This window comes from Dermacentor andersoni, chromosome 5 (assembly GCF_023375885.2).
Source record: "Dermacentor andersoni chromosome 5, qqDerAnde1_hic_scaffold, whole genome shotgun sequence".
In the NCBI taxonomy this organism is placed as follows: domain Eukaryota; kingdom Metazoa; phylum Arthropoda; class Arachnida; order Ixodida; family Ixodidae; genus Dermacentor; species Dermacentor andersoni.
Genome location: NC_092818.1, coordinates 69,059,731 through 69,083,693, shown reverse-complemented (window position 1 = coordinate 69,083,693; position 23,963 = coordinate 69,059,731). Strand labels below are relative to the sequence as shown.

General features: G+C 48.3%; 1 protein-coding gene across 3 annotated transcripts in view; it reads right to left on the bottom strand.

Moving 5' to 3' along the window:
* The window catches only part of eIF4B (eukaryotic translation initiation factor 4B), a 38,423-nt gene that overhangs the window by 9,613 nt on the left and 4,847 nt on the right, over positions 1 to 23,963 (bottom strand). For all 3 annotated transcript variants that reach the window (XM_050178044.3, XM_050178042.3, XM_050178043.3), the window contains exons 5-9: positions 14,381 to 14,426; positions 14,165 to 14,281; positions 12,767 to 12,979; positions 9,312 to 9,398; positions 2,743 to 2,998 (exon numbers count right to left, since the gene is read on the bottom strand). In XM_050178044.3, coding sequence (XP_050034001.2) covers positions 2,743 to 2,998; positions 9,312 to 9,398; positions 12,767 to 12,979; positions 14,165 to 14,281; positions 14,381 to 14,426 — 719 coding nt within the window. The remainder of the gene's footprint in view (positions 1 to 2,742; positions 2,999 to 9,311; positions 9,399 to 12,766; positions 12,980 to 14,164; positions 14,282 to 14,380; positions 14,427 to 23,963) is intronic.

Sequence of the window (23,963 nt, the reverse complement as noted above, 5' to 3'; positions counted from 1 at the left end):
AAGGAAGACCTCATGTCTGCATGTTCTTCGTGCTCCACACACTCAGCCTTTGTGTAAAACGACGTGTTGATGCGATGCGCACGTGAGCTTGGTCCAGCTGCGCCCACCGGTGATGCCGAAGTTGACAGTCTTGAGGAGCTTGAAGCAGCCGCGTCGCCCCACAGGCTTGCAGCAACACCGAAGTTCTTGAAGAGCTTGGAACAGCGGCGTTGATCCGTGGTACGATAGCTTGCAGTAACCAAAAACTTGACTATCTGGATGAGTTCAATGCAGCAGCCCCGGGGGACCACGGTACTGCGGCTTGCGACAACACCGAAGTGGCCGTTCCCGGTGAGCCCGGCGCAGCGGCGTCGATAGGTGGCACTGTGGCTTGCAATGACACCGAAGCTGCCGTAGTTGTTTTTGATGATGCAGTTGTCTTGTTCCAAGCATGTCTCCTTTTGCGAACCACTTTCTGCGTGCTTGATTTCAAACGCGAGTCCTGCCCCATCAGAATAACGGCACAAAAACACACATGCACGTATGCACGGCAGCCTGGCTAATAAACGTAGTAACGAAAGTGAAAGCTAAAAGGGAGCTAATAAACGAAAATATTTACATGAACAATGCGAAAAGAGACTGGGACGCGAAACACTGCACAACAAAGAGAAGCCTCGGGCGCACGCAGACAACGCGAAGGCACCACGCTGTCAGCACGCGGCCACGCCAGCTCAAGAAGGAGAGGAGGTACGCGCCAGGGCCAATCGGAGGGTTGCGCCTTGGAGAAGCGCGTGCTTCGTCCAATCAGCGTCGCTCTTTCCGAATTTCACCCTTTGAAAACGTCACAGATGCTGTCGCTCACAGAATGCCTTCGTCGTGTTGAAAAGCGTCAAAATGAAGTACGGGAAACCAGGTTTCAAACGAGACCAAGATGGCGGCGATCGCCCTGCATCGCCCGGAGCTTTGTCGGCTTGAAATTAGGACACATTTTTGAGCTGGGCCTTCAATTCCGGCCCACCAAAACTTACAAATGGCCGTTTTTTTAATACTTTGAGAAGGAATTGAGCAATAATACAGTGGGGTAATACTTTGGGCAATGAAGACTTCAAAATCGAAATTTTTTAAAATTGGCATTTTTTTGCATCTTTTTTTTTTCGATTTCAAGACACGTGTCGCCCCTTAAGTAAAAAAAAAAAAAGAAAAGAAGACTATGAAACAAACAACATTCATTTTGCTTCCCGTGTAATGATGACAGCTTCATTGGCAAACTGAAGTCCTAAAACTACCAGTGCCCTACCAATCCCCGATGACAATAGTCAAGAGGGGAGGGGAATTGGTGAAGAATAAGTTCCACCGAGCAACAACACGCAGTGCAAGAGAGGTAGGAACATGTATCAGCTAGTCCTATTTGTTGCATAACTGAATATAACGCAGAACATAAAAGCAGCAGAAATGAAACAAATCAAATAAAAAGAACTTTGAAGCCAAATTATGTGCGGCAGAACCTCAAACACGAGAAAAAATACATACCAACATGGAAAAACGTACAAACCAAAGTCAATAAAAAATTGTGCAGGCACAACTGAAGTTGACATCTACATAGTGCGAAGTGTTGGGCTAATTTTCGCACAACGTGCCTGCTGTTAGATACCGATCATTAACTGACATCTGTCAAGTTCTCTGAACGCAACCTCTCGCAGTTGCATTCCAATTATGGCACGCAGGTACGCGTCAACCGTGCTATCGGACCCCTAACACAGGTTGGATATTCCGTCCTCATGCGCCGCGTGTGAAGCTTCCCCCCCCCCTGCATCATCATCATCATCGTCAGCCTGGTTACGCCCACTGCAGAGCAAAGGCCTCTCCCATACTTCTCCAACCCTCCTGATCATCTACTAATTGTGGCCATGTTGTCCCTGCAAACTTCTTAATCTCATCCGCCCACCTAACTTTCTGCCACCCCTTGCTATGCTTCCCTTCCCTTGGAATCCAGCCCGTAACCCTTAGTGACCATCTGTTATCTTCCCTCCTCATTAAATGTGTCCTGTCCATACCCATTTCTTTTTTTTTTTATTTCAACGAAGATGTCATTAACTCGCGTTTGTTCCCTCACCCAATCTGCTCTTTTCTTATCGCTTAACGTTACATCCATCATTCTTCTTTCCATAGCTTGTTGCGTCGTCCTCAGTTTGAGCAGAACCCCCCCCTTGACACTTCCTAAAACAGCAACTGGAAGCCGGCATGCTTTGAGGTTGTCGACTCTTGCAGCACTGGAATGCCATTCAAGGACGACCCGTCCCCTCAATTTTCTTGCCGATTTCCAAGACAACACGCTAAAAAAGTGATTTTTTTTTCAAATTCTGCTGCGTATTTCTTCTAAATATTTATCCACAAGATAAAAGAAAGGTCTTGAGATTGTGGAAAATAAAGAAATAGGAAATCTTTACCAAGTCAGCCATTGCATTTCTGTGCCCCCTTTAGCGATTTTTAAAAAGGTCTTGGGAGATGAATTTTGGGTAATACGATTTTTTTGCCCCATGCCGAGAGGTTCATAGTGAGTTTTTACTGAACTGAGCTTTTGTCAGGAAATTAGCAGTTACTGGCACCATTCTGGAGAGGTTCTATGCGTGGTCTACGCACGGTCAGCGGGCTTATATTTTTTTTTACGATTTCACTCGTCTTTAAACTCTCCTATTGCCTAACATATCTTTCCCGTCCCGTCGTGCGCAGTGAGAAGTCACTCTGCCTACCGTCTCAACGCACCTGTCCTGAAATGGCTCCCGGTCCCGGATTTGCCGGCGCTCTTCTTCCTCCCGCTGCCGAGCGAGCCGTGCTTCTATCTCACGCTCTCGGGCAGCCGTGTCCACGGGCCGTGCTCCGCCGAAAATAGACGAGGAGGACTTAGGTGCCGGCTGCGAGGCCTGGGGCGCGGCAGCAGCCGCAGGCTCCGGTTTGTTCGCCTCCACAGGCACGGAGCGAGGTTTGAGCTGCAGCTTCTTGCGTTCCCGTGGCCCAGAGTCTGAAAAACGAAACAAAAAACAGAGGACAGCTTCAGTGCTCAAAATGTGAGCTACGATGTCCCCAGTTATTAACAATGCACCATACAAAGTTACTTGATAGCTATTGCTCGGCAAGATCGACGCAAAAGGATACATCAGAAACAGTCTGGTAAATCGATAACTGTTTAGGTTTCGCAAATCAACTCGGATTATTAGCCCTAAAACACACGTGACGGCAGTTATGAAACAGAGAAGTGCTTGAAAGCTCGTGCAACATGCCCCCCCGCTTCAGACTTTCGATTCGCTTTTTTTTAAATGAAATAAAGATCCTAGATTTCGAAACGACAGGTAGACTACTGGCAAGCTTCAGAGCGCTCCAAGTCATTCAATACACGGCCAACAACTTATTTTTTTTGTTTTTAATGTGACCGTGGGTCCGAAACGTTATTAATCGAAGCCACCATTTTGCTTATCTTGCAGATTCGAACCGCTATAGCCCATTTGCGTTTGGCTGCTGGGCAGTGTTGCCTTCTGCTGTCATGCACTCTGCAATGCTGGGCCTGGCTGCTTTGACGTGAACAGCCAAGCTTCCGGCTGTTCGGCACCATGCTTTTCATTTCAGTCATTTCAAGATAATAGTTTGATTATTAGATGAGAAAATAAAGGTTGAAGTATCAGTATTTGAATTTCGCACCAAAACCCCAATACCGGTACGGCAGTGTGACGTCAGGGATTCCAAAGTATGTTTTTGCATTTAGGCCGCAATGGTTGAGTGAAGGTTTCCGAAACTTGCCATGTTTAATATTTGGTTCCTTTAGAACACAATGTAGTCAATCTGTACCGCTATATAATTAAGTAGGCCCTAGAAGATCGCCACCCGTCTCGTTCTCTCTGGCTTACCAAGAGTCTTATCGTAGTAAGAGCGGTGTTCTTGGTGTCCTAGAGAGGTAATTTACTGATGCAAAAGAAATCATTTTTCTCTTTAGTGCCCCTTTAAGGTTATTCTATGCAACGGATGCAGCATGGATTTTTTACTTTACACAACATAGAATAAGAATGCACATGCCACGTACGCTGCATAGAAACTTATTGTACAAAACACGTGACACAGACTTACCGGGAACAGTGCCACAGAAAGCGACAAAAGCTTTCGCAAGTACGCGCTACACGAGCAGGATGTAACAGTAACACGCGAATTTACCGACGCCGGAAGAGCTGGGATGACTACAGACGGAGGGGATGGCAAAGACAACGGCAAACACGACAAAGGACCTCGCGAGGTGCCGACAATGGCCAAAACAAAAAGACATCAGCCAAAGCAAACATCACGAGATAAAGTTGAGTGCTGCAGCAGGAACAATCGGCTCATGGGTTGTGTAAAGCAGCCACAGCCCACCATTCTAGGTCCAAGCGCTACCGCGAAGCAGACACCAGCCTTGCAAAATAGAGCGGGTTGATATCTCCGTTAAGTTTTTATTTTTTCTTTGAAACCTTTCCGAAGAGCTAGTTTAGAAGCTCTTGTTGAAAAGCTTTTTTTAAGAAAGAACTCTTCACTGCATTTGCCGTAACTTTGCTTATCTCGAAATTTTATCCAGTATTTACTACTTCCAGTTAACAAGATATTGTACACACACACGTACCCATTGTCTCCTGTCAGGCTTCAGAACTATTTCGGATGTGGCTGTGGCGATTTGAGCCCCCGAGGACAGTAAAAGGCACGAATTTGTTTTCTTTCGAAGTGCTCGATCTTTCGTGCCTACATCATATCGCATAACAAGTAGCTGCTAGGAGGTGAACGAGTGAGCCGAGGAGAGTGCCAACATGTGACAATGTCCTGCTCCCACACAACTAGTTTCTGTGTCCTCGCATCAAGACTGTCACCTCATCGAAAATGAAACCAAAGCCTATTAAGGGGGGACGCGGCCCTTGAAAACCGAAAAAGCGTGAAAAAGTCGATTTTTGAAAAATCATATTTTTGGGTTGTATGTCTCATAAACTACCTGTTCTGTAATTATCAGCACCTAATTCAACCATAAAGTACCAAAAATAACGCTACTTTTGAGGCCACCGCGGCCCAAAAAACACGCGCAAATGCTGAAATGAAGTCAAACTTCGCGCGCGAGCCATTCCCGGCCCATGCGGCCTGCCCGCGCCATCTTGGTGTCGTTTTGACCGTGGATTCTTTGTCTCTATTTTGCCGCCTTGCAAAATGGTATCGTCGGCGCGGTTGAGGCGCTATTGGCGTTCTCCCGCGATGTGATGCGGAGCACTGATTGGCCGGAACAGCGCGTTCAAATCCCGCGGGCTAAAGCGCGCCTGCCATTGGCTGCTGCGCGGGCGGCGGCGGCGGCTGCTCAAATCCCGCGGGCTAAAGCGCGCCTGCCATTAGCTGCTGCGCGGGCGGCGGCGGCTGCTGCTCAAATCCCGCGGGCTAAAGCGCGCCTGCCATTGGCTGCTGCGCGGGCGGCGGCGGCGGCTGCTCAAATCCCGCGGGCTAAAGCGCGCCTGCCATTAGCTGCTGCGCGGGCGGCGGCGGCTGCTGCTCAAATCCCGCGGGCTAAAGCGCGCCTGCCATTGGCTGCTGCGCGGGCGGCGGCGGCTTCTCAAATCCCGCGGGCTAAAGCGCGCCTGCCATTGGCTGCTGCGCGGGCGGCGGCGGCGGCTGCTCAAATCCCGCGGGCTAAAGCGCGCCTGCCATTGGCTGCTGCGCGGGCGGCGGCTGCTGCTCAAATCCCGCGGGCTAGAGCGCGCCTGCCATTGGCTGCTGCGCGGGCGGCGGCGGCGGCTGCTCAAATCCCGCGGGCTAAAGCGCGCCTGCCATTAGCTGCTGCGCGGGCGGCGGCGGCTGCTGCTCAAATCCCGCGGGCTAGAGCGCGCCTGCCATTGGCTGCTGCGCGGGCGGCGGCGGCGGCTGCTCAAATCCCGCGACTAAAGCGCGCCTGCCATTAGCTGCTGCGCGGGCGGCGGCGGCTGCTGCTCAAATCCCGCGGGCTAAAGCGCGCCTGCCATTGGCTGCTGCGCGGGCGGCGGCGGCTGCTCAAATCCCGCAGGCTAAAGCGCGCCTGCCATTGGCTGCTGCGCGGGCGGTGGCGGCTGCTCAAATCCCGCGGGCTAAAGCGCGCCTGCCATTAGCTGCTGCGCGGGCGGCGGCGGCTGCTCAAATCCCGGGGGGCTAAAGTGCGTCTGCCATTGGCTGCTGCGCGGGCGGCGGCGGCTGCTCCCTTTGATGCCGCACTCGCGTCGTTGTTGCCCCTTGCTCCGTCCGCCTCAACATGAGCTTGCGCTATCTTTTAGATTATTTGCTCAGCTTTTTTCTTTTCGCTAGTTCTTCGCAGCACGCGATGCCGGCAAAGCCCAAGACAGTGCAGATGTTCGGTGCACGGGAGCGCGATATGCGTCTTGTACGAGCATCGAACTTCCGATCTTCCGCTGCGAGTGCCAACTGCGTAGACGCTTTTCAGCGGCGGAACTGTGCTTTCGGCTGTCGCCAGCCGAAAATCCGACACACTGAGTGTGCCTGGAGCCGCAAGAGCTAATTAGAAGCTCTGCAGGAGCTTTCTAATAAAAAAACACATGTGTTCAACTTTAAGGCCTGTTTACTCGGAATGGATTTTTTCGCTAGTAGTGGTGCTGGGGAAGGCGATATCTCAAGAACCGCTCTTCAGATTTGTATGCCGTTTTTTTTATTCTGTTCCTGAATGACTTTGCCAGGGGGTAACAGGCTTCTTTTTTTGAAAGCTGGTGCAGTTAATTTATAATAAGCAATTAATTTTTGATGAATGTGGTCATTATTGGCTACATCAAATTCAAGGTCGTCTTAAAATTTTTTGGGGGGGAAATTAAAGAAAAGGGCTCTTCAGCCCCCTGGGATATCTATCAAGGGATCATCACAGTGAATTTCAGCTTCATACGATGTCCTGGCATTTCTCCAGGCTCTTCCTCGGGCATATACATGAATCACCTAGTTAGACCTCAATAACTCTGGAACTAACAAACATATCTTCATGAAACCTTGCAGTTCCTCATAGCTCGGTGGTGTGAACGTACCCTGAACATTTCATCTGGATATCTTAAATAATAAGAAAGTTCGGTCTCCAATTATTTATGGGAATAAATTGGTGAAACTTTGCATGCAGATGCGATTTGTGTTTGATATCATAACTGAAATTAGTTTTGTGCTATCTATTATAGCTTGAGTTACAACAATTGACAGCTCCTAATTGTCATCCCCAAATTGATAAATTTCATGTAAGTTCGCAAGATTTTCAAGTACGCATGTTCACAAAGGTCCATTCTGTACAATAAAGCCATTGGTTTATTTTTTAAATGCCGAAATGAGCATAAAAATATTTTTTGAAATTTCCTATGCATATTGTCTTACTTATGACTTGCAAAAAAAAAAGTATCCAATTATTTTTTTACGAGGTGCAGTTAATAATGGACAGCTTTATTGCACTCATCAATTTTCAGGATCTAAGTGCAAAAGACAGAATGATGTATCTGTTCATTCGTTGTGAAACGGCAATGGAATCACTGAAACTGTACGAAAAATGAAAGCTGGGAAAACAGTTCAGTTTCCCTTGTTGTAAAGAAATATTTAATTTGAACACCTAACACGCACCTGGGATGTAGCCCTTTGCCTGTGAGGACACAGTTCCTTTACATTTTCATGTAGTTTTTTGCGTTCTTGCAGCAGTTTTGTGCAGCTTAGTTGCCTTTTTTGGCCGTCGTGCATCCATGCGTCGTATGGAGGTAGATGACAGCGCATTCAAAACGTCCCGCTCTGGTCTCTCGTTGCGCAACCTCTTTATTAGTGAGAGTTGGAGCTGAAATCCGCAGTTGAATATTTAACGCGAAAACTTATGCTCTCACTGATGTCGCGGTGCCCCATCATGACCACACGCGGACGCGATGTCACCATAGCCCTCAGTCGCGTCGTCAGCATCGCACGCGGACACGCTTTCCCGGTCACCCACGTGCGCCAGTCGTGCCTCATCGACAAGCTCGACAGCATCCGCTTCAACAAGTGGTTTTCTCTCTCTTTTCCACATCATTAGTGGTCTTCCGTATGCGTGAATCGCTGGAACTTGATTTCTTTGGGGCTCATTGCAGAACACGCTATGCAAATGCACATGAGAGGTTCATCAGCTGTTGTAGATTTGAATTGCGCACCCTGTGCTCCACACGTGACTACTGCGCCCAATCGCAATGCTGCAGCATTTGCCTTTTTTTCGCTTACGTTTGCTGGTTTATTTTTCGGTGGAGAAATGCGTCACTCCGGCAATCTTGAGCTCTGATCTCTCCTCTTTACGGTGATACCAAGATGGCAGCGCCGCATCAACGGATAGCCAAACGATGCGCGGTGCAACGGGGCCTTCCGAAGCCAGATTTTTTCGCAATTTTTGATGACAGCACTATAGGAAAGTGCTGTTTTCTCTATTTCTACTGCGTATTTTGTTATAATATTTCACCACGAAGCAAATAAAGCTCCATGAATCGTGGAAAAAATCAATAGGGAAACCAAAAGTTTTTGACAATTTTGACCACTTCAACTGCCGCGTCCCCCCTTAAATTATTAAGGTGCTCAGACTACTGCAACTGCATTTTTCTGGAGATTATAGAGGTTCCGGTCCTTCATTTGACTTGTTAAAGAAAAAAAATAACAGAGGAAGAGTACAAAATATCATGTCGGCACACCTCCAACCCATTCCGCTGGTCCTGTCGCTACTTGTCTGTCACCTTTGTCGGACACTGACCTCAGATTGAACAAAATGCACCGCCAAAACAGCAATGCTATCAACACCGCCTCAGATGAAGGGAAAAGGTGAGTTGAGCCTATATGGCAGAACACCCAAACAAGGGCTTTCAAAAATATTTTTGGGAATATATTCGTTGAAAGGCATCAAGGCATCGCACTCATTCCGGAGCGCTGCGAAGGTTCCAAGAAAGGATCGGTAAACCCCCGGTAACTCGAAGCCAGACATCTCCAAATATTGACCCCCCGAGTTCTGGCTAAGCTTTGGCTAAAGTCGCTACCCAAAGGTCTCCATACTTTATCTGCAGCTGCGATATCGCCAAAAAGTGAGAATAAAATTCTGTTACCGCAGCGAATCCCGATTAAAGGAGTCGACAAACTTGGCAAGCGTCTTGCGGTTGCGCCGGGTTGGGCAGAAGTAACATGAGAAAACTAGAGGGGGAGAGCGAACGAGGAGAAAAATGCCAGAATTCTGAGGACAGCCCACGGTAAGGAATGCGAGGGTGCGACATTCCCACCTCATCTACGTGCAGGTGCTAGTAGCATTTGACAAATGTCATGATCAGAAAGCTAATCACCTTGTTGCTCACGGTCGTCTCGGTCGTCGGGGCCACCCCGGTCATCCCTGTAGCTGCTGCCATACTCTCTCCTGCCACCACCAAAGCCTGGGAAAGACGGGCAACAGAAGAGCGAGATATCAAGCACAAGTTCTTGGCAATTCAGTTCAGTTTACTTGTTTTATAGAAAAATAAACACACATACGAGAATATGATGGAGGTCCCAGAGCACATAGCTCAAAAGGGGACCACCTGTCAGAAAATGTGCATTATACAAAAGAATGTAGCAAGATAGAAACAGCCCTGTGATTATAGCCATTACGCATGATAATACAAAACATATAATAGCACAACACAATGGCATACAGTTCAGGTTATTTGTCCGTAAATACAGTAGAACCTCGTTTATACGTTCCCGTTATGTACGTTTTCTCGGCGCCAACTTTCACAATCGAGAACACAAAAAATGACCCAACAGAGTTACGCTCATTTTTTATAAAACCGGTTCATACGTTCCCGGAATACACTATTTTTCAGCACCAACGTTCAGTACGTCGGTAAACTGCGATCGCATGATACTTTTCCGGTCGCTAGATACCATGTAAACAAGAAAATGCACGAGGTGCATGCAATCGAGAACAGTATTTATTTAGCTGCTCGCCGCAGCTGATAACTCTTTCCGCACCGCGCCCCTTGGGCATTGTTAGCTCGCTAACGATGGTTTGCAATGCCACTTTCAAGACCTTCCGTGCCGCTCACAACACTGCGCTATCGGATGTGAAGGAGGAGAACCATATTTTTATGTTCTAAGCAATTCACCTTTTTTCCCCCCCAGGCGGTGATTTTTTAACACAGACCAAAGTTTCGCGATCGTCAAAGTAGAAAGCAAGAACAGCCTCCTGCTATCAATGGTTTGAAAAGCCGCTTCCGAGACCCGCCGCGCCGCTCACGGACACTCTACGCCATAGAACATGAAAGAGGAGAACTGTACTTTCGTTTTCTAAGTAGTTCGCCTTTTCACCGCCAGGCGTTAATTTTTGAACGCAAAAGCAAAAATGGCCACCCACTATTGGTGGTTTGAAACGCCGCTTCCGAGACCTTCCGTGCCGTTCACAGACATTATGCTATAGGACGGGAGGGAGGAGAATTCTACTTTAGTTTTCCAAGCAGTTCACCAGGTGTTAATTTTTGAACACAGTCCAAAGTTTCACAATCGTCAAAGTCTAAAGCAAAATTGGCCACCTCCGATAGCAGCGCATGCACTTCGAAAGATCGCAGATCTCGCGATTCAACTATTGTTGAATTCCAATGGCGGAGTCGGAGCAGCCGACGGACTCCGCGAGCAAGCACTCGACTCTGGCGCAGAGCAACGCCTCCAGATCCGCGAATGGAACACAACCTGCGCCGCCGGAGCAAGGCGGAAGCGGTAGTTCTATCATCGAGTTACCCAGGATACCTTGCGTGTTGTCATTTCCTTCCGCTGTTTGCTCCCAGCACCGCCGCACCGGTCACTTGTCTCTTCAGCGGCATTCACCTGATGTTTTTTTAAAAGTGCGGAATGGATATCTCGCCAAGCGTGCAGCAGCTTTTGCTTCCTCGCAAGTCATTACCGGTGGCGCCTCCCAGCAGACAAACGTGGTAAAGGAAATACGTCACGCAGAGTTCCAGTCCACTCCGCCGATTTTGGCAGAGCATCTTTTTCTGCTCCATGGAGTGACTCCCGCTCTGAATCCCCTCCGACTCTCTCACTGGAACACCTTACTCCCGCCCTCACTCTGCCATTGGAACAAACTTGCTCCGAAACGAGCAGAATAACTTGCTCCGACTCCGCCATTGGAATTCAACATGTGTCTATGGCAGATTTTATCAATAGATCGAGCAGCAGTGAGTGAGGATGCTGCCTTTTTGTCGGACTGTGAATCTGGGAGCGACGAAGATGCAAGCCAGTCTGGAACATTGGCGGCCACAGCCCGGCACACTAAATTGCAATACCTGTTCAATGGAAAATGTTCTTTCTTTTTTTTCCCGGATAGTGCGTACTACACGGTAATACATTTTATTTATCTCATAACCGTTAAGTTTTTTCTTAGTAGATATAAGTGTGTCCTTACAATCCCACTATCTTGATTCTGGAACAAGAAGAAAGGGGGTTAACCGAGGGGCCCCGATTTTTATTAATCATGTCATGTGTGGGGATGCGCGACTCTCGCGTGTCCCCCGATATCTTGTTTTTCCCGCGTAGCTCCTTTCTGCAGTGAGGCTTCGCTGCGTGGCCTGGCGCCCGCGGCGGTCGGAGTGGTTGAGGCGCAGTGCGAGAGATGGCGCGTGTGTTGCGCTGCTGGCGCCGCCTCACGGCAGGGTTACTTGGGGGTGCGAGAAAGATAAGGGGCTCTCTTGGGTGGCGGGCCGGCGAGCGCGGCGGACGTCCAGCGCGTGCACTGATCCATGCTTCTGCGAGACAGTCTCTCGTCGCCGCCTTCGAACACGCCACCGTTTGCATGACCGTACATGCGAACGACCAGCCGTTGGGAGCGAGCATGGGGCGAACATATTCGCTCGTTATCCGGTCGCGGTGAGTCGGACTTCTAGATTTGTAGCGCGTCCATCGGCATGTTTTGTGGATAGCAACTCGGCTAGCAAGCATTGATCTATAAAAGGTGCAATAAATGCCCTTGTGATTGTTTGCACAACTGTGTTGTTCCTTTGTCCCAAGAGCACGGGGGGGGACCCCACACATGAGAAGCCAACAAACAACGACACCAAGGACAACGTAGGGGAAATTACTTGTACTTACTGACTGAATTAAAGAAATGAAATTAATGGCAATGAAACTGGATGAAGAAACAACTTGCCGCAGGTGAGGAACAATCCCACATCTTAGCATTATGTGTGCGATGTTTCTTCATCTTTTTTCTTGCAAGCATTCAGCACACATAATTGAAGTGGCGCGAAAAATTAGGATGACCTTTTTCAAGCGAGACCCGACTGGAAACGAAGTTTTGCTGCAAAACGCCTTTTCCTGCAGGTGCGATATAAAATGATATCAACTACAATATCAATCTAGGACCGTTAAATCTTCAGAGAACATGCATCGGTAACTAGAACTTAAAAGTAACATTTAAAAAATGCATTCTTGGTCTCCAAGACCAGTGTGTACCCTTTACCAGTTTCAACAAGTCAGCACACAGACAAACCTAGTAGGAAGGCTGCTCACATCTGTCGGTGGTTGCCCGTGGGCCCAAACGACGCTTCTATGGAAGGAGTCTAGCTCGTGTGCGTTATCTCAGGCCCAATCACCGATCCACCGATCATGCACTCTACGAGTGGCGAACTTCTCGCTATGTTTTACCGCCCGTTACAACGCCGGTCAGTGGCATGTTTTTTGTCACGGCCACGCTGCCTTGACCAGCGATACATCCATTTCTGTTAAAAACTGTGCTCCTGTTAAAAGTGTTAAAAAATTGTGCGAAGCGCACCTCGATCCCTGTCAAAGTCTCTGTCCCGTGGCCTGTCGTAGCCGCCGAGCCCACTCCTGCGCTCGAAGCCGCGGTCGAAGCCTTGGTCGCGGTCTCCGAACCCACGAGGTCGGTCTCTTGAGTACCGGTCACGGTCCCCGTCTCGGTCAAAGTCCCGCCCAAATCCAGACCGACGGTAGCCGCCATCGTCATCAAATCCTCGGCTACCACCAACTGCAACATTAAGCCAGAGGCACGATTAGCAAGGGCTCTAAAAAATTTCAAAAGAAAAAAGGAAAGAGCAGGAAAGCAAATGAAAAGATGCACAATGTTATTGTAGCATCAGCAAGTGTTGGTTTATATAGCATACTGCCAATCCTATCAGGGTTGCTGGGACATTAGATGAGCAAGCCTGTTTGTGTAGTACTGCCAGAACAACAAGAGCAAAAATTAAGCAAAGAAAGATCTCCAGCAAGAACTTGCAATGCTTATGTCACCACAGAGGTCTGGTGTGGAAATTACAAAACCCAATTTTGTTTTCCCATACAGAATCTACCCAAGATTGCCAAAAGTGTGTTAGCAATTTGTGTAGTTGCGGCCACATAGCCTTGATCAGCCCTGGGCCTATTTGCACTGAAGTATACCAGACTAGGACAACTTTCTATAGTGACTAAATTTATGAATATAGGCTACAGCAGTGTGAAAGTTTTTAATGTGTGGGGATGCGCGACTCTCACGTGTCCCCTGATACATTGTTTTCTTGCATAGCTCCCATCTCCTGTAATCCGGCTTTGCCGCATGGCTTTACTTGGTCGGTATGCTGGTATGCTAGCAGGGTAGTACGACAGATGGCACGAGTGTTGCTCTGCTAACGCCACCTAACAGCGGGGTTACTTGGGGGCAAAAAGAAGAAGGCTCTTCCTCTTTGGCTCGAGGTCGGCAAGCCTTAGCCACTCGCCGACCCAGAGCCTGGTCGTCCGCGTGACCCTACGCGCGAACGACCAGGCGTTGGTGTCCAGCATGGGGCGAATATATTCGCTCATTATCCGGTCGCGGTGAGTCGGATTTCCGTGATTTGTCGCACGCCCATCGGCATGTTTTGTGAATAGCAACTCGGCTAGCAGGCAGTCTATGAAAGGTGTAATAAATGCCCTTGCGATTGTTTGTACTACTGTGTTGTCGTTCCTTTGTCCCAAGAGCACGGGTGAGAACCCCACAAATGTTAGGATGACAAACAACAGACAAAGCGGCCAGCAATGAACAAATCAGCTACAGCAGAAGCCAACTGCCTCTGGTTTTACCCCAGAACACAGGTCGACTAAAATACGTGTGTGTTGGGAAACAAACCACAGAACAGTCCATTGCCTGACAAAATGCAGAAAGCAAAAGCAAGAAAAAAAAAAAAGTACAGCAACTCACAGGAGGATTCTCTCCGGTCATCTTCCCCGTCATCCCTCGTCATCGATCGCCAATCCCCGCCTAACGGTCGGTCGCTTCGGCCGATGTCACGGTTTCCGCGCTCACGGCCTTCGTTGTCTGTCAAAAAGAACAAAGCAATTCATTGTCAGCGCACGCACAGCATCAGCGAGAAGGTTGCTCCTCTTGGAAGCAGACAACCAATAATCGACAACTCACCATGTTCCTCTGCAAGGCTCACTTTTAAGGACCGGCCCTTCAGATTCTGAAAGACAAACGCGTGCGTTTAAGGGGAAGCAGTCCATCAACATCTTAGTATACCCAGCTTCACACATAGCAGGCAGTGCTGTGAAGAATCTCTAGACAGACGTCTTTGACTGTTCGCATTCACGACCAAAAAGTACTGCACACCATACGATAGATGAAGGCAGAATTCCCCGCCTCCCCGAGATTTTTGACAGGTGGGCATTAGCGACCAGAGTCCCGTAAGCCTTTTTGATGCGAATAGCAGTCTCAGTATTGTCAGACCAGTTTTCTTTCCGGCTGTCTATACCACTGAAAATGTGGGCCGATCCTAAAGCTAGCGCCGTCTAAAAATGTGGGCCTTTCATGTGGGTATGTGCCACTGAGCAAGTGTCGCTCTTCAATGAATTTCTTGACGCGCAAACTTCATGGTGCCACTATCAGAAGCTGCAATGTGTCCAGGTGAAAGAGCAAGAGAGGAGTCTGGCTGCAATGCTCGCCTCCTGCATAATGCACTTCGCCTGTTCTGATACTTGAATAATCATCATAGACGAGTTCTGCCCGAATTCCACCCTTCCATTTATTTTTCTTTAAATATGATCGTTTTTATTACATACGACTGCCTCCAAATTTGCCACATACGACGACTTCCCTCAAGGCTCTCACAAAAAAGTTAACAAATGTCTGTTTAGTCTTCTGAAACTCGCACTACTAGCAGCATGGTATGACCACAGTGCCTAGAAACTACAAAAATGCCCCCTTCGCTATGTTCATGGCCTTTTTATATATATATAAAAAAAAAAACATGAAACAGTAAAAACAAAAGAGAACGTCCTCTAGAGTGACTGGCACGGCAAACGCTTAGCTACCGTGGAAACAATGGGCATTAGGTGGATTTGTCCTATCTCCATGCTTGCGGCTCTGTTTATTATGCTTTATCTGCCTTCATTGGCATAAATTTCCAAGCAATCAGATTTCTCTATATGGATGAAGGCCACGAGACTCTACACACATGTATAACGCTAGCATTTCTAACACCATATTTCACTGAATGCGATCAATCTGCAAAGCCGCCAAGTCAGCAAGTCGTTTGAAGCCAAGCAGACGACGCTTAGGGAAATTCATGCACCACTCATCTGTCCCATGCTGGCTGAACCACTATGCTTGCAGATGGAGAAACTAGCAACAGATTTCCCAGCAGCAATTATTGTGGCAAACTAAGCCGCTACAAACCTCACCAAGTAGGAGGGAAGGAGCCATTGTTATATAGCCTTCTGCATGTATCTTCTTATATGCAGCAACATACTCAGGTTTGGTGAGCAAGTCATTTGAAAGAAGGAGGGGGGGGGGGGGGTAATCAATTCGTCACTTTTCAATGTTCCTACTACACTAAAACTTTGTGAATTCAGATTTCATGGGACCGAAAAATATGTCCAAATTAAATGTTGAATTATCGGGGGTACCAAGAGAACAATAAACAAAAGCTTAATACATCAACCCAACTCCATTTACCAAACGAATCGGCAAATTGTGTTTCTACTTTGCACAAATGCAGTTCGCAAGTTGCAATTCTCGTTACCTCATGATTAATTAGTGGCCGTCATGCAAAACCCACGTCTTCATCCAAAACAAGAGTTTCGCTACCATGCGCTCCCATTATTTTTTCGCCAGTGAGCTGGTAGGCAACAGATTGTGTTTGTGGCAAATAGCGGGCAAATTTGATGCCAGTGTGTGTGAGCTGCGGTATCACTTACGCATTGCACCGAGTCAAAACATCACTGTTCCTCGCCGCAACCGACGAAAACGAAACTGTGGTCGCTATCAACGCAATCACGAATGGCGACTACACAGTTTTAAAGGCACATGCCCAGTACAGCATCATGCACAGTGGCAAACGCAAGAATAAGGGCCAAAAGGACAACTAAACATGAAGTGCTCCGGAGATCTTGACGTTTTCCGCTGATGAATGGCGATGCGGAATCTGCCACTTTCTTTTCTTTTGGTAAGATGCTAGAGCCGCTTTTGCAGAGCTCTGCACTCGAACATTTGTCCGACTTGACCAGTGTGCAGCCAAATGTGCCCGAATTAAAAAGAGCTTCTTGCAAAGCAATGAAGGGGGCTAGTTGGTTAACGTTCATGGTTCTTTTGCGCTCAGTTTTACACAGACGATATTAAGGAAGGACAGGACGTAGACGGACGTAGCGCCAACTACGAACTGTTTAATACTGTTAAATAACGCGCTTATATACAACTTGTCATATCTTTTATACCCACCCCCCCGCCATATCTCCTTGTATATAAGCGCGTTATTTAACAGTATTAAAGAGTTGGTAGTTTGCATTACGTCCGTCCACGTCCTGTCCTTCCTTAATATCATCTGTGTAAAACTGAGCGCAAAACAACCATGAGCTTCTTGCCATTAAATATTGCATACACCTGCCGGGATCATAGGACGAGTCCGAATTAACAAGGTTTTACTACCAGACGTGCATTTTCCGTGAGAGATTTATTTTTTTCCTCCCCGCACTTGCCGAAACACTGCTGCTCGTGCGTGCAGTGTTTGACTGCAGCATCACGATTATCGACAGCCTATTTCCTGTCTACAGTGGCACAAAGGCCTTGCCCTGGGATTTCCGATTACCCTTGTCTTGCGCCAGCCAACACCACCTTGTGCCACCAAATTCCCTAATCTCATCCCAGCACCTAACCCTCCACTGTACTTGACTTCATTCCCACTACATCGGTACCGATTTCGCTAGTTTAAAGATCTCCAGTTATTTGGTCCAAGTACTAAATGACCAGCCCGGCTGCCCTACTTAATCTCAACTGGAATGCCAGCAACACAGTTGGCTTTCTAACGCATGCATCATCTAGTCTCTTATTACACCTCACATATGACATTCTATCATTTCAGTGTACAGGAGGCATGCATGAATATTGTGGGAAATATCTACAATGATTCCCCACCTACTTTGGTTCTCCACACAAAAAGTTGAAAATTAGCTATCAAGAAAGGGCAACGAAACAATCTCTCCAATGCTATTCACGGCATGCTTAGAAGTATTCAAGCTATTAGACTGGAAAGGCTTAGGAGTAAGAGTCAACAGCGACTACCTCAACAGCATTCAGTTTGCAGATGACATTGTCCTGTTCAGCAACAATGGGGATGAATTTCACAACACGATGAGGACATTAACAGAGAAAGTGTAAGAGTAGGGTTGAAGATTAACAAGCAGAAGACGAAGATATTGTTCAACAGCCTGGCAAGGGAACAAGATCTCTCGATTGCAAGTCAGCCTATAGAGTCTGTGCAGATACGTTTACCTAGGTCAATTACTCATAGGGGACCCTGACCATGTGAAGGAAATTACCGAAGAATAAAAATGGGTTGGAGTGCATACGGCAGGCATTACCAAATCATGGCTGGGAACTTACTAGAGGCTTTGAAGAAAAGTGTACAATCGCTGCATTCTACTGGTGGTAACATATGGGCCAGAAACTTGGATAACAAAGAAGCTCCAGAAGTTGACGACAGTGCGAAGAGCAAGGGAATGAGAATTGTTAGGCATAACATTAAGAAAAGGGAAAAGAGCAGCGTGGATCAGAGAGCAAACGGGGACAACCGATATTCCAGTAGATATTACGAGATAAGACAAACGGTATTATTACCGTCAACAAGCTGGGCTCGCCCAAAACGCCTAAGGGGTTAATGTAAATGACAAGGAACATGAGTACTAGCGAGTGAGCGCACATGAGTGTGGGTAAGTATGCATATAAAATGTAAGCATACCTGTGAGTGAGCATCCTCTATTTCAGCCAACCAATTTTCACCTCACACAATGTGTTTTCCCAAAGAGCAACAAATTCAATTTCTATGTAAAACATTAGCAGGCTTTAAATTCAAATGCTGTTTGTTTCCAACGTACTGCTGAACATTTTACGAATCTATGGTCTAGTATTAACCTGAAGATTCAAACAAAAATTATGACTTGTGCTAATTGACGACTTAACTACAGTCGCCGACCGATTTTTCGGACATGCTCGATTATTCCGTCTGCTTCGCGGCACCGCCGAAAGTTTGGACACCTTGCAACCTCTCGTCAGATTTTTTGGACACTCCTTGAGCCAACTCGATCGAGAGCACCATGCACCGACTCTGACCGGTGCATGGTTCGACTTGCTGAACGCCATTTTTGTTTTGAACGGACCCTCCTTGCTGCCCCTCGAAGTGGCGCTAATGCAAATCCCCGCTCATCATCGTTTCTGCCTGGTTCGTAGCTCCAGCAGTTATGGTCTCAGCTTAGTAAGCCATGTCAAGACAATCCAGCAGCTGATTTGTCTTTTCGTGCACGACACTGCGAGTAGGCCCCGTTTTTAGTTTGTGCGACTGGTATCAGCGTGGTGATATTTGCTTTGTGTGCTGTGTCGAGGTTGCAGTGATGCAACGCGGCATACGGAAACATCACGTCAAGTGTCTAATGGCGCCGACAGTGCCTACACACACTGCACTGGGGAATGCTGGCAAGGGGGTGGCCTAGCATTTGTCGCCTTCCGATGTCCTCCCTGCCGAGACCTGCGCAGTGGTTGCATTGCGATTCCGGACACCGTCTCATTTGACAGTTTCATAGGTGCTGATACTGCCGTACTGACATGCACAGAACTCGACGACGGCGAGATCATTCGTCAGGTTTCTGCTGCGCTGCCGGACGATGACTCCGAGTCTGAAGATGACTAACCATGTCAGCTAGAAACATTTCAGATTTACATTGGTATACTTGATCATTATTTACATGCATGTTTGTTACATTGAAGTTCTATTGTATAGATCATATTTTGCGAGGTGCAGTGCCTTGGATCATTCAAAGAGATACAGTCGAACCCGGCTACATCGAACTTGCAAGAAAACGCCTATCAGTTCGATATAGGGCACAATTCGATATAAGCCTGCTAAAGAATTGGGCATCATAAAAGCACATACCATTTATAAAATCACTTTATTGCTGAAACTAGCTTGTTTCGCATGAAACAGTCCTGTATTTTCTTCTTCTTGGGCAGTTTCGCTGCCTGCGACGTATGCTCTTCTCCACATTGTCTGAGGAGTCGGAGCAGCTGAGGCCGCAACCTTCCGCATTCGCGCAGAAGCACCGGACTAGTGCAAGTGCACCAATCACCTCAGAGGACGTGGGCAAAGGACCGTTGTTGCTTTCCCCATTGTGCCCACCTTCACTTGCGCTTGGTATGAGGTCAGTAATCTAGTCATCGTTTTCAAACCTACACAGATACAGTAAAATTCTCCCACATGCATATCGCGGCATCTGCCCCTGGTGCAGCGACACATGCCCTACACTCTTTCACATCTCGTGGGGGTGCGGGGGCAAACCTCAACACTTAAAGACACCTAGTACGTCATTTGAGTGGTGGGAGGTACAGCTGACCGGCGATACCCTGGCGGGACAAGAAGCTCTCGTCCAGTAAGTACGTCGAGCAGCCATGGCCAGTGGAGTCCTGGAATGAGGACACCACCCACTCAAGCTCAAAAGCAACCACCTCGATGGTCTGAATAAATGTTTTCTCTCCCTCTCTCTATCTCAAGCTCTCCTGTGGTGCGACATCATCAACTTCACTCGCAAGTCGCCGACCGTCGATTCGTCAACGGCTTTCGGAAATTTTGACAGCTCGGTCCAAACTTCGGCAACACCGGCAGCAGCTTTGTTGCACTCATCAGCGGGCACGCGGAAGCTGGCACGCCCGAAGCAATTTCGGATGAACCACTTCTACACGGCCGTGCGTATGCGTCGGGCGCCACAAGCACTGGGTCGCGAGTTTATCCACTTTAGCCCTAATCTCCCCCTTATTCTTCGAAGATTGCGCTTAGATTGCTCTTCGAAATCTTGCACGCTGAGGGCATCCCGCGTTTGACCAGATTTACGATTTCGAGCTTCATGGTGAGAGAAGGCCCACAAGGCACAAACACAATGATCCCAAAAAGCAGCGAGACAACTCGCACTTGAGCCATCTTGAAAGGGCACAAGAACCTCTGATTGGCTGTCTGAGCAAGCACTGCGGGCGGGCCAGGATAATTTTTTGCAGGGAGGTGTCGACGGCTCGTCCGAGGCAGCGCGGTCACGGTAGGGACAGCGGCTGAGTGGAACTGCACCGCTGGGTTTCCCCACCACCGTGAGGGAAAGCTAACTTCTGGGAGCACTTTTCCACCGCTCGACATTCGATACATCGGGAGTCGCTGCTATTTGTTTGATGTAAGCGTAACTTTTGCTATAGTATATGCTTATTGTAGCAATACCGTGTTCATAAATTGTTTGATATAAAGAATAATTCGATGTAAACGGGTTCGATACAGTCGGGTTCGACTATACTCCGGTACAGCCTTTAAAGGGCCAAGAATAAAATTCTGAGCTAACACTACATATAGATCACAAGTCCTGCGACATTGTGACAAACAAAGGTGAAGCGGACTCCGATATAAGTGTACGCGCCAAAATTGCGTCAATGTGTCACGAACTACAGCCAGTGGAAATGAGAGTATGTGCATTAGTTAGGCCTAAATTGACGCGTTTCATTCCGCGAGCACTGTACATGTTTGTTACATGGGGACATTTCAAGATATTCACCCGAAACACGTCTCAAAATTCTGTGGCTGGTGGGAAGGTCTTTCCTCAGAATAATAGCACAGTTTATGCCTTGAAAAAATTTAGACGTTTAAATTAGGAGATAAACATGTACGATGACTATGAGCCTGCGTGCAGTGGGGAAACACTAATGAAATAGGTTTCTGTGTGTGCCCCCGCGACTTCGCCTAACTACGCACGACTTAAAGGGACACTAAAGGTTACCAGAAACTCAAGTTAAAGTGGTAGAGCAATGTTCTAAAACGTCTGAGACGTCAATATAATCGCGAACAGAGCTTTAGTAACCGAGAAATTGAGGTAAATGCATGACACGATTTGAGACCCCCCAGCGACATTCCGGTACTAGCCCGATGACGAAAGCACTCCTCATAATTTGTGTTACTAATACTCAACTACTCGTATTAAGAATATTTCATTTGATTATAAAACGGAAAAAAATGCTACTTGTCTACATCTATTCGATTCTAAGAAAAAATAACATTTTGACGTTACCCTTCAATAATATGGGTGTTCGAAAGGTTTCGTTTTCGCTCGACTCTGCGCCGCGCACGCTTTGGAGTTTCAGTAGTTTCGTTATCGCGTCGTGCTGTGAGGGTTCTGCTGGCTCGCGAAACTTTCATTTGGAACAAGCAGCGAGAATGCCACGTCCATGTGATGTCGTGGGAAGCCCTCGTTGCTTTCCCGCTCCGGATAGCCGGTGTCGAGGCCGCCGTCGTAGTACGCAACGATGCCAGCAGTGCGAGCCCTCAGCAGCAGGGTCACGCTCGTCGGTGCTCAAATCGCTGAAGTTGAGCCCACCATCGCGAGCCAATCTGTCGGTGTCAGGGTTCATTGCGACGAGCGTCGAAGTTTGCGTCATAGAATGAAGTACCAGCTTATGGGCGTTTTGCGCTGGAGTTTGAGGTATAGTAGAGGCGCCTGGTGGCGGTGCGGGAAACGACATCTGGGTCGTGCCAGCTTGGGTCGTATTGAGCCCTGGCTGTGGCGAAGCACGTTTCTAGGCCAAGTTTTGCGTCGATTCGCACTTTTTTATGCCCTGCTGCGAGTGCGAAAAGGCTCGTCACTTCTCACAGACCACGCCAACCACGCTGCGAGCTCGCCACAGCCTATAGTTTAACGAAAACGGACTCTCCGTGTGCCGTGGGACGTAATGCTGGGAGCAGAAGGAATCGGTGATGCCGATCCGGAGAGACCTAGCCCAGCCTCGAAAAGGCGTCACTGTCACTACTTCTGCGTCGTGGGCTGCCATGAACAAGAAGGCCTGAATCCCAACATCAGATTCTACCGTTTTCCTTCAAGGCTTCACGAAGTGGAGCGTCGGGCGCGCTGCATAGCTGCAGTTCGTCGCGCTGAGTAAGCGAAACTTCGTACCATGCTGACTGCTTCGCCTGTCTTGAAGCTTGCTTGATTATCTGCGTTCGAAATTTCGGTCTTTTGCACCTACAGTACCGACAGCAGACCGACATAGCAGCAGGCATGGCTGGTAATTCACGATTCGAGACCCGGCCACAGCGACAATTAACAATTCGACCGATGCGAAGTGGTGAAGTGTGTGCAAATGAGCACAAATGGTCGGGCTCATTTCGATGACAATTCACTACTACTGCACGAGCAGCACAGGTTAAGAGAGTTAAATGCGCTCATCCTTGATCTCATGCCAGCACGTTGAGGCAGTGCAGCAAGGCAATATTGATTGCAGCACATCGATGTTCGAGCGCTGTCATTAAAAGCTACATCAAGCGAGCAGCGCACGAGCTCGCGCTGCAGCGCGATTCGCACGTACGTGCGAGCTCACATGCATTGCATCAGTTTAGCGGCATGCAGTCAACAACGATTGCAGGAGGCCCGCCGTTTGGCGGCATGTCGAAAGACCGCTGCCGTCGCGGCGCGTACGATCGTGCGTTCGAGCAGTTCGTACATTGCGGCGCGTACCGTCGTGTGCTCGAGCAGTTCCGCACACATGATGTCTGCTTATCGCTGCTGTGGATTCATTTATAGTACGCATTTCCTCGCGTTTGCGCGCCTGAATCTAGCAGCTAGCGTGCAAACCTTACCTGTAGTTCCACTTCGTACGCGACTCGCTTCACTTGCGATTGACACCGTGCTAAAACTTCGCCGCCTAATTCTTGAACGGCGTACACGTATTCGGCACTGCATAATCTCTTGCCTTTACGCAGCGTGCCACCCCTGAAAAAATCTTCGGCGCCCGATATACGCAGCAGGCCGTGCTACAACACAACCGAAAGTGGCGGGTCCATATTGTAAACATGCTTTCCGAAGCAGACGACCGAGCTTGGTACGACCCATTTTAGGACAGAGGGCGCTTTTTAGCACCTTTCTCGCAGCGCCCCCTGGGCAATGCAAGAGCCCCATGGTCGCGCATTTCTCCTTCCGCTAGCCACCATACTCCCGCTTTCGCTCTGCTGTCTGCTCTGTTTCTGGCCGCGCGTTTGCGTTTTGCGCAGAAAAGCCGTAGCGCCGTCTGCGGACGCAGTTCTACTCACCGATGGCGCAACGTCACTATGAGACCATGATGTCAGTACTCCTCGATCGGAGGGCGGGTGATTTGAACTGCGCTAGAGGTACGCGGACGCTTCAGAACGCATTTTCTCTTAAAATAAGTCTCTCCTTGGCACGAAACAAGCGTTTCGAGGTTTCTGTGATGGTACTTCAACAGTCCACGTTGACTTAATAGTAACCTTTAGTGTCCCTTTAAGCCATTGAGAATCCTGCAATGGAGACTTCCTTCACAAATGTTTCCACCTGCTTTGTACGAGTAGGTGCTGAGTGTGCCTGCTTAAGAAACGTAAGCTCAGAAATTTTGGATTATTTCTGATGTTCAAGGTGCTGGGACCTGTTCAGTCTAACAGCTGCACACTCTACACAGGCCTCAACAAGCGTGTACCTCAGGG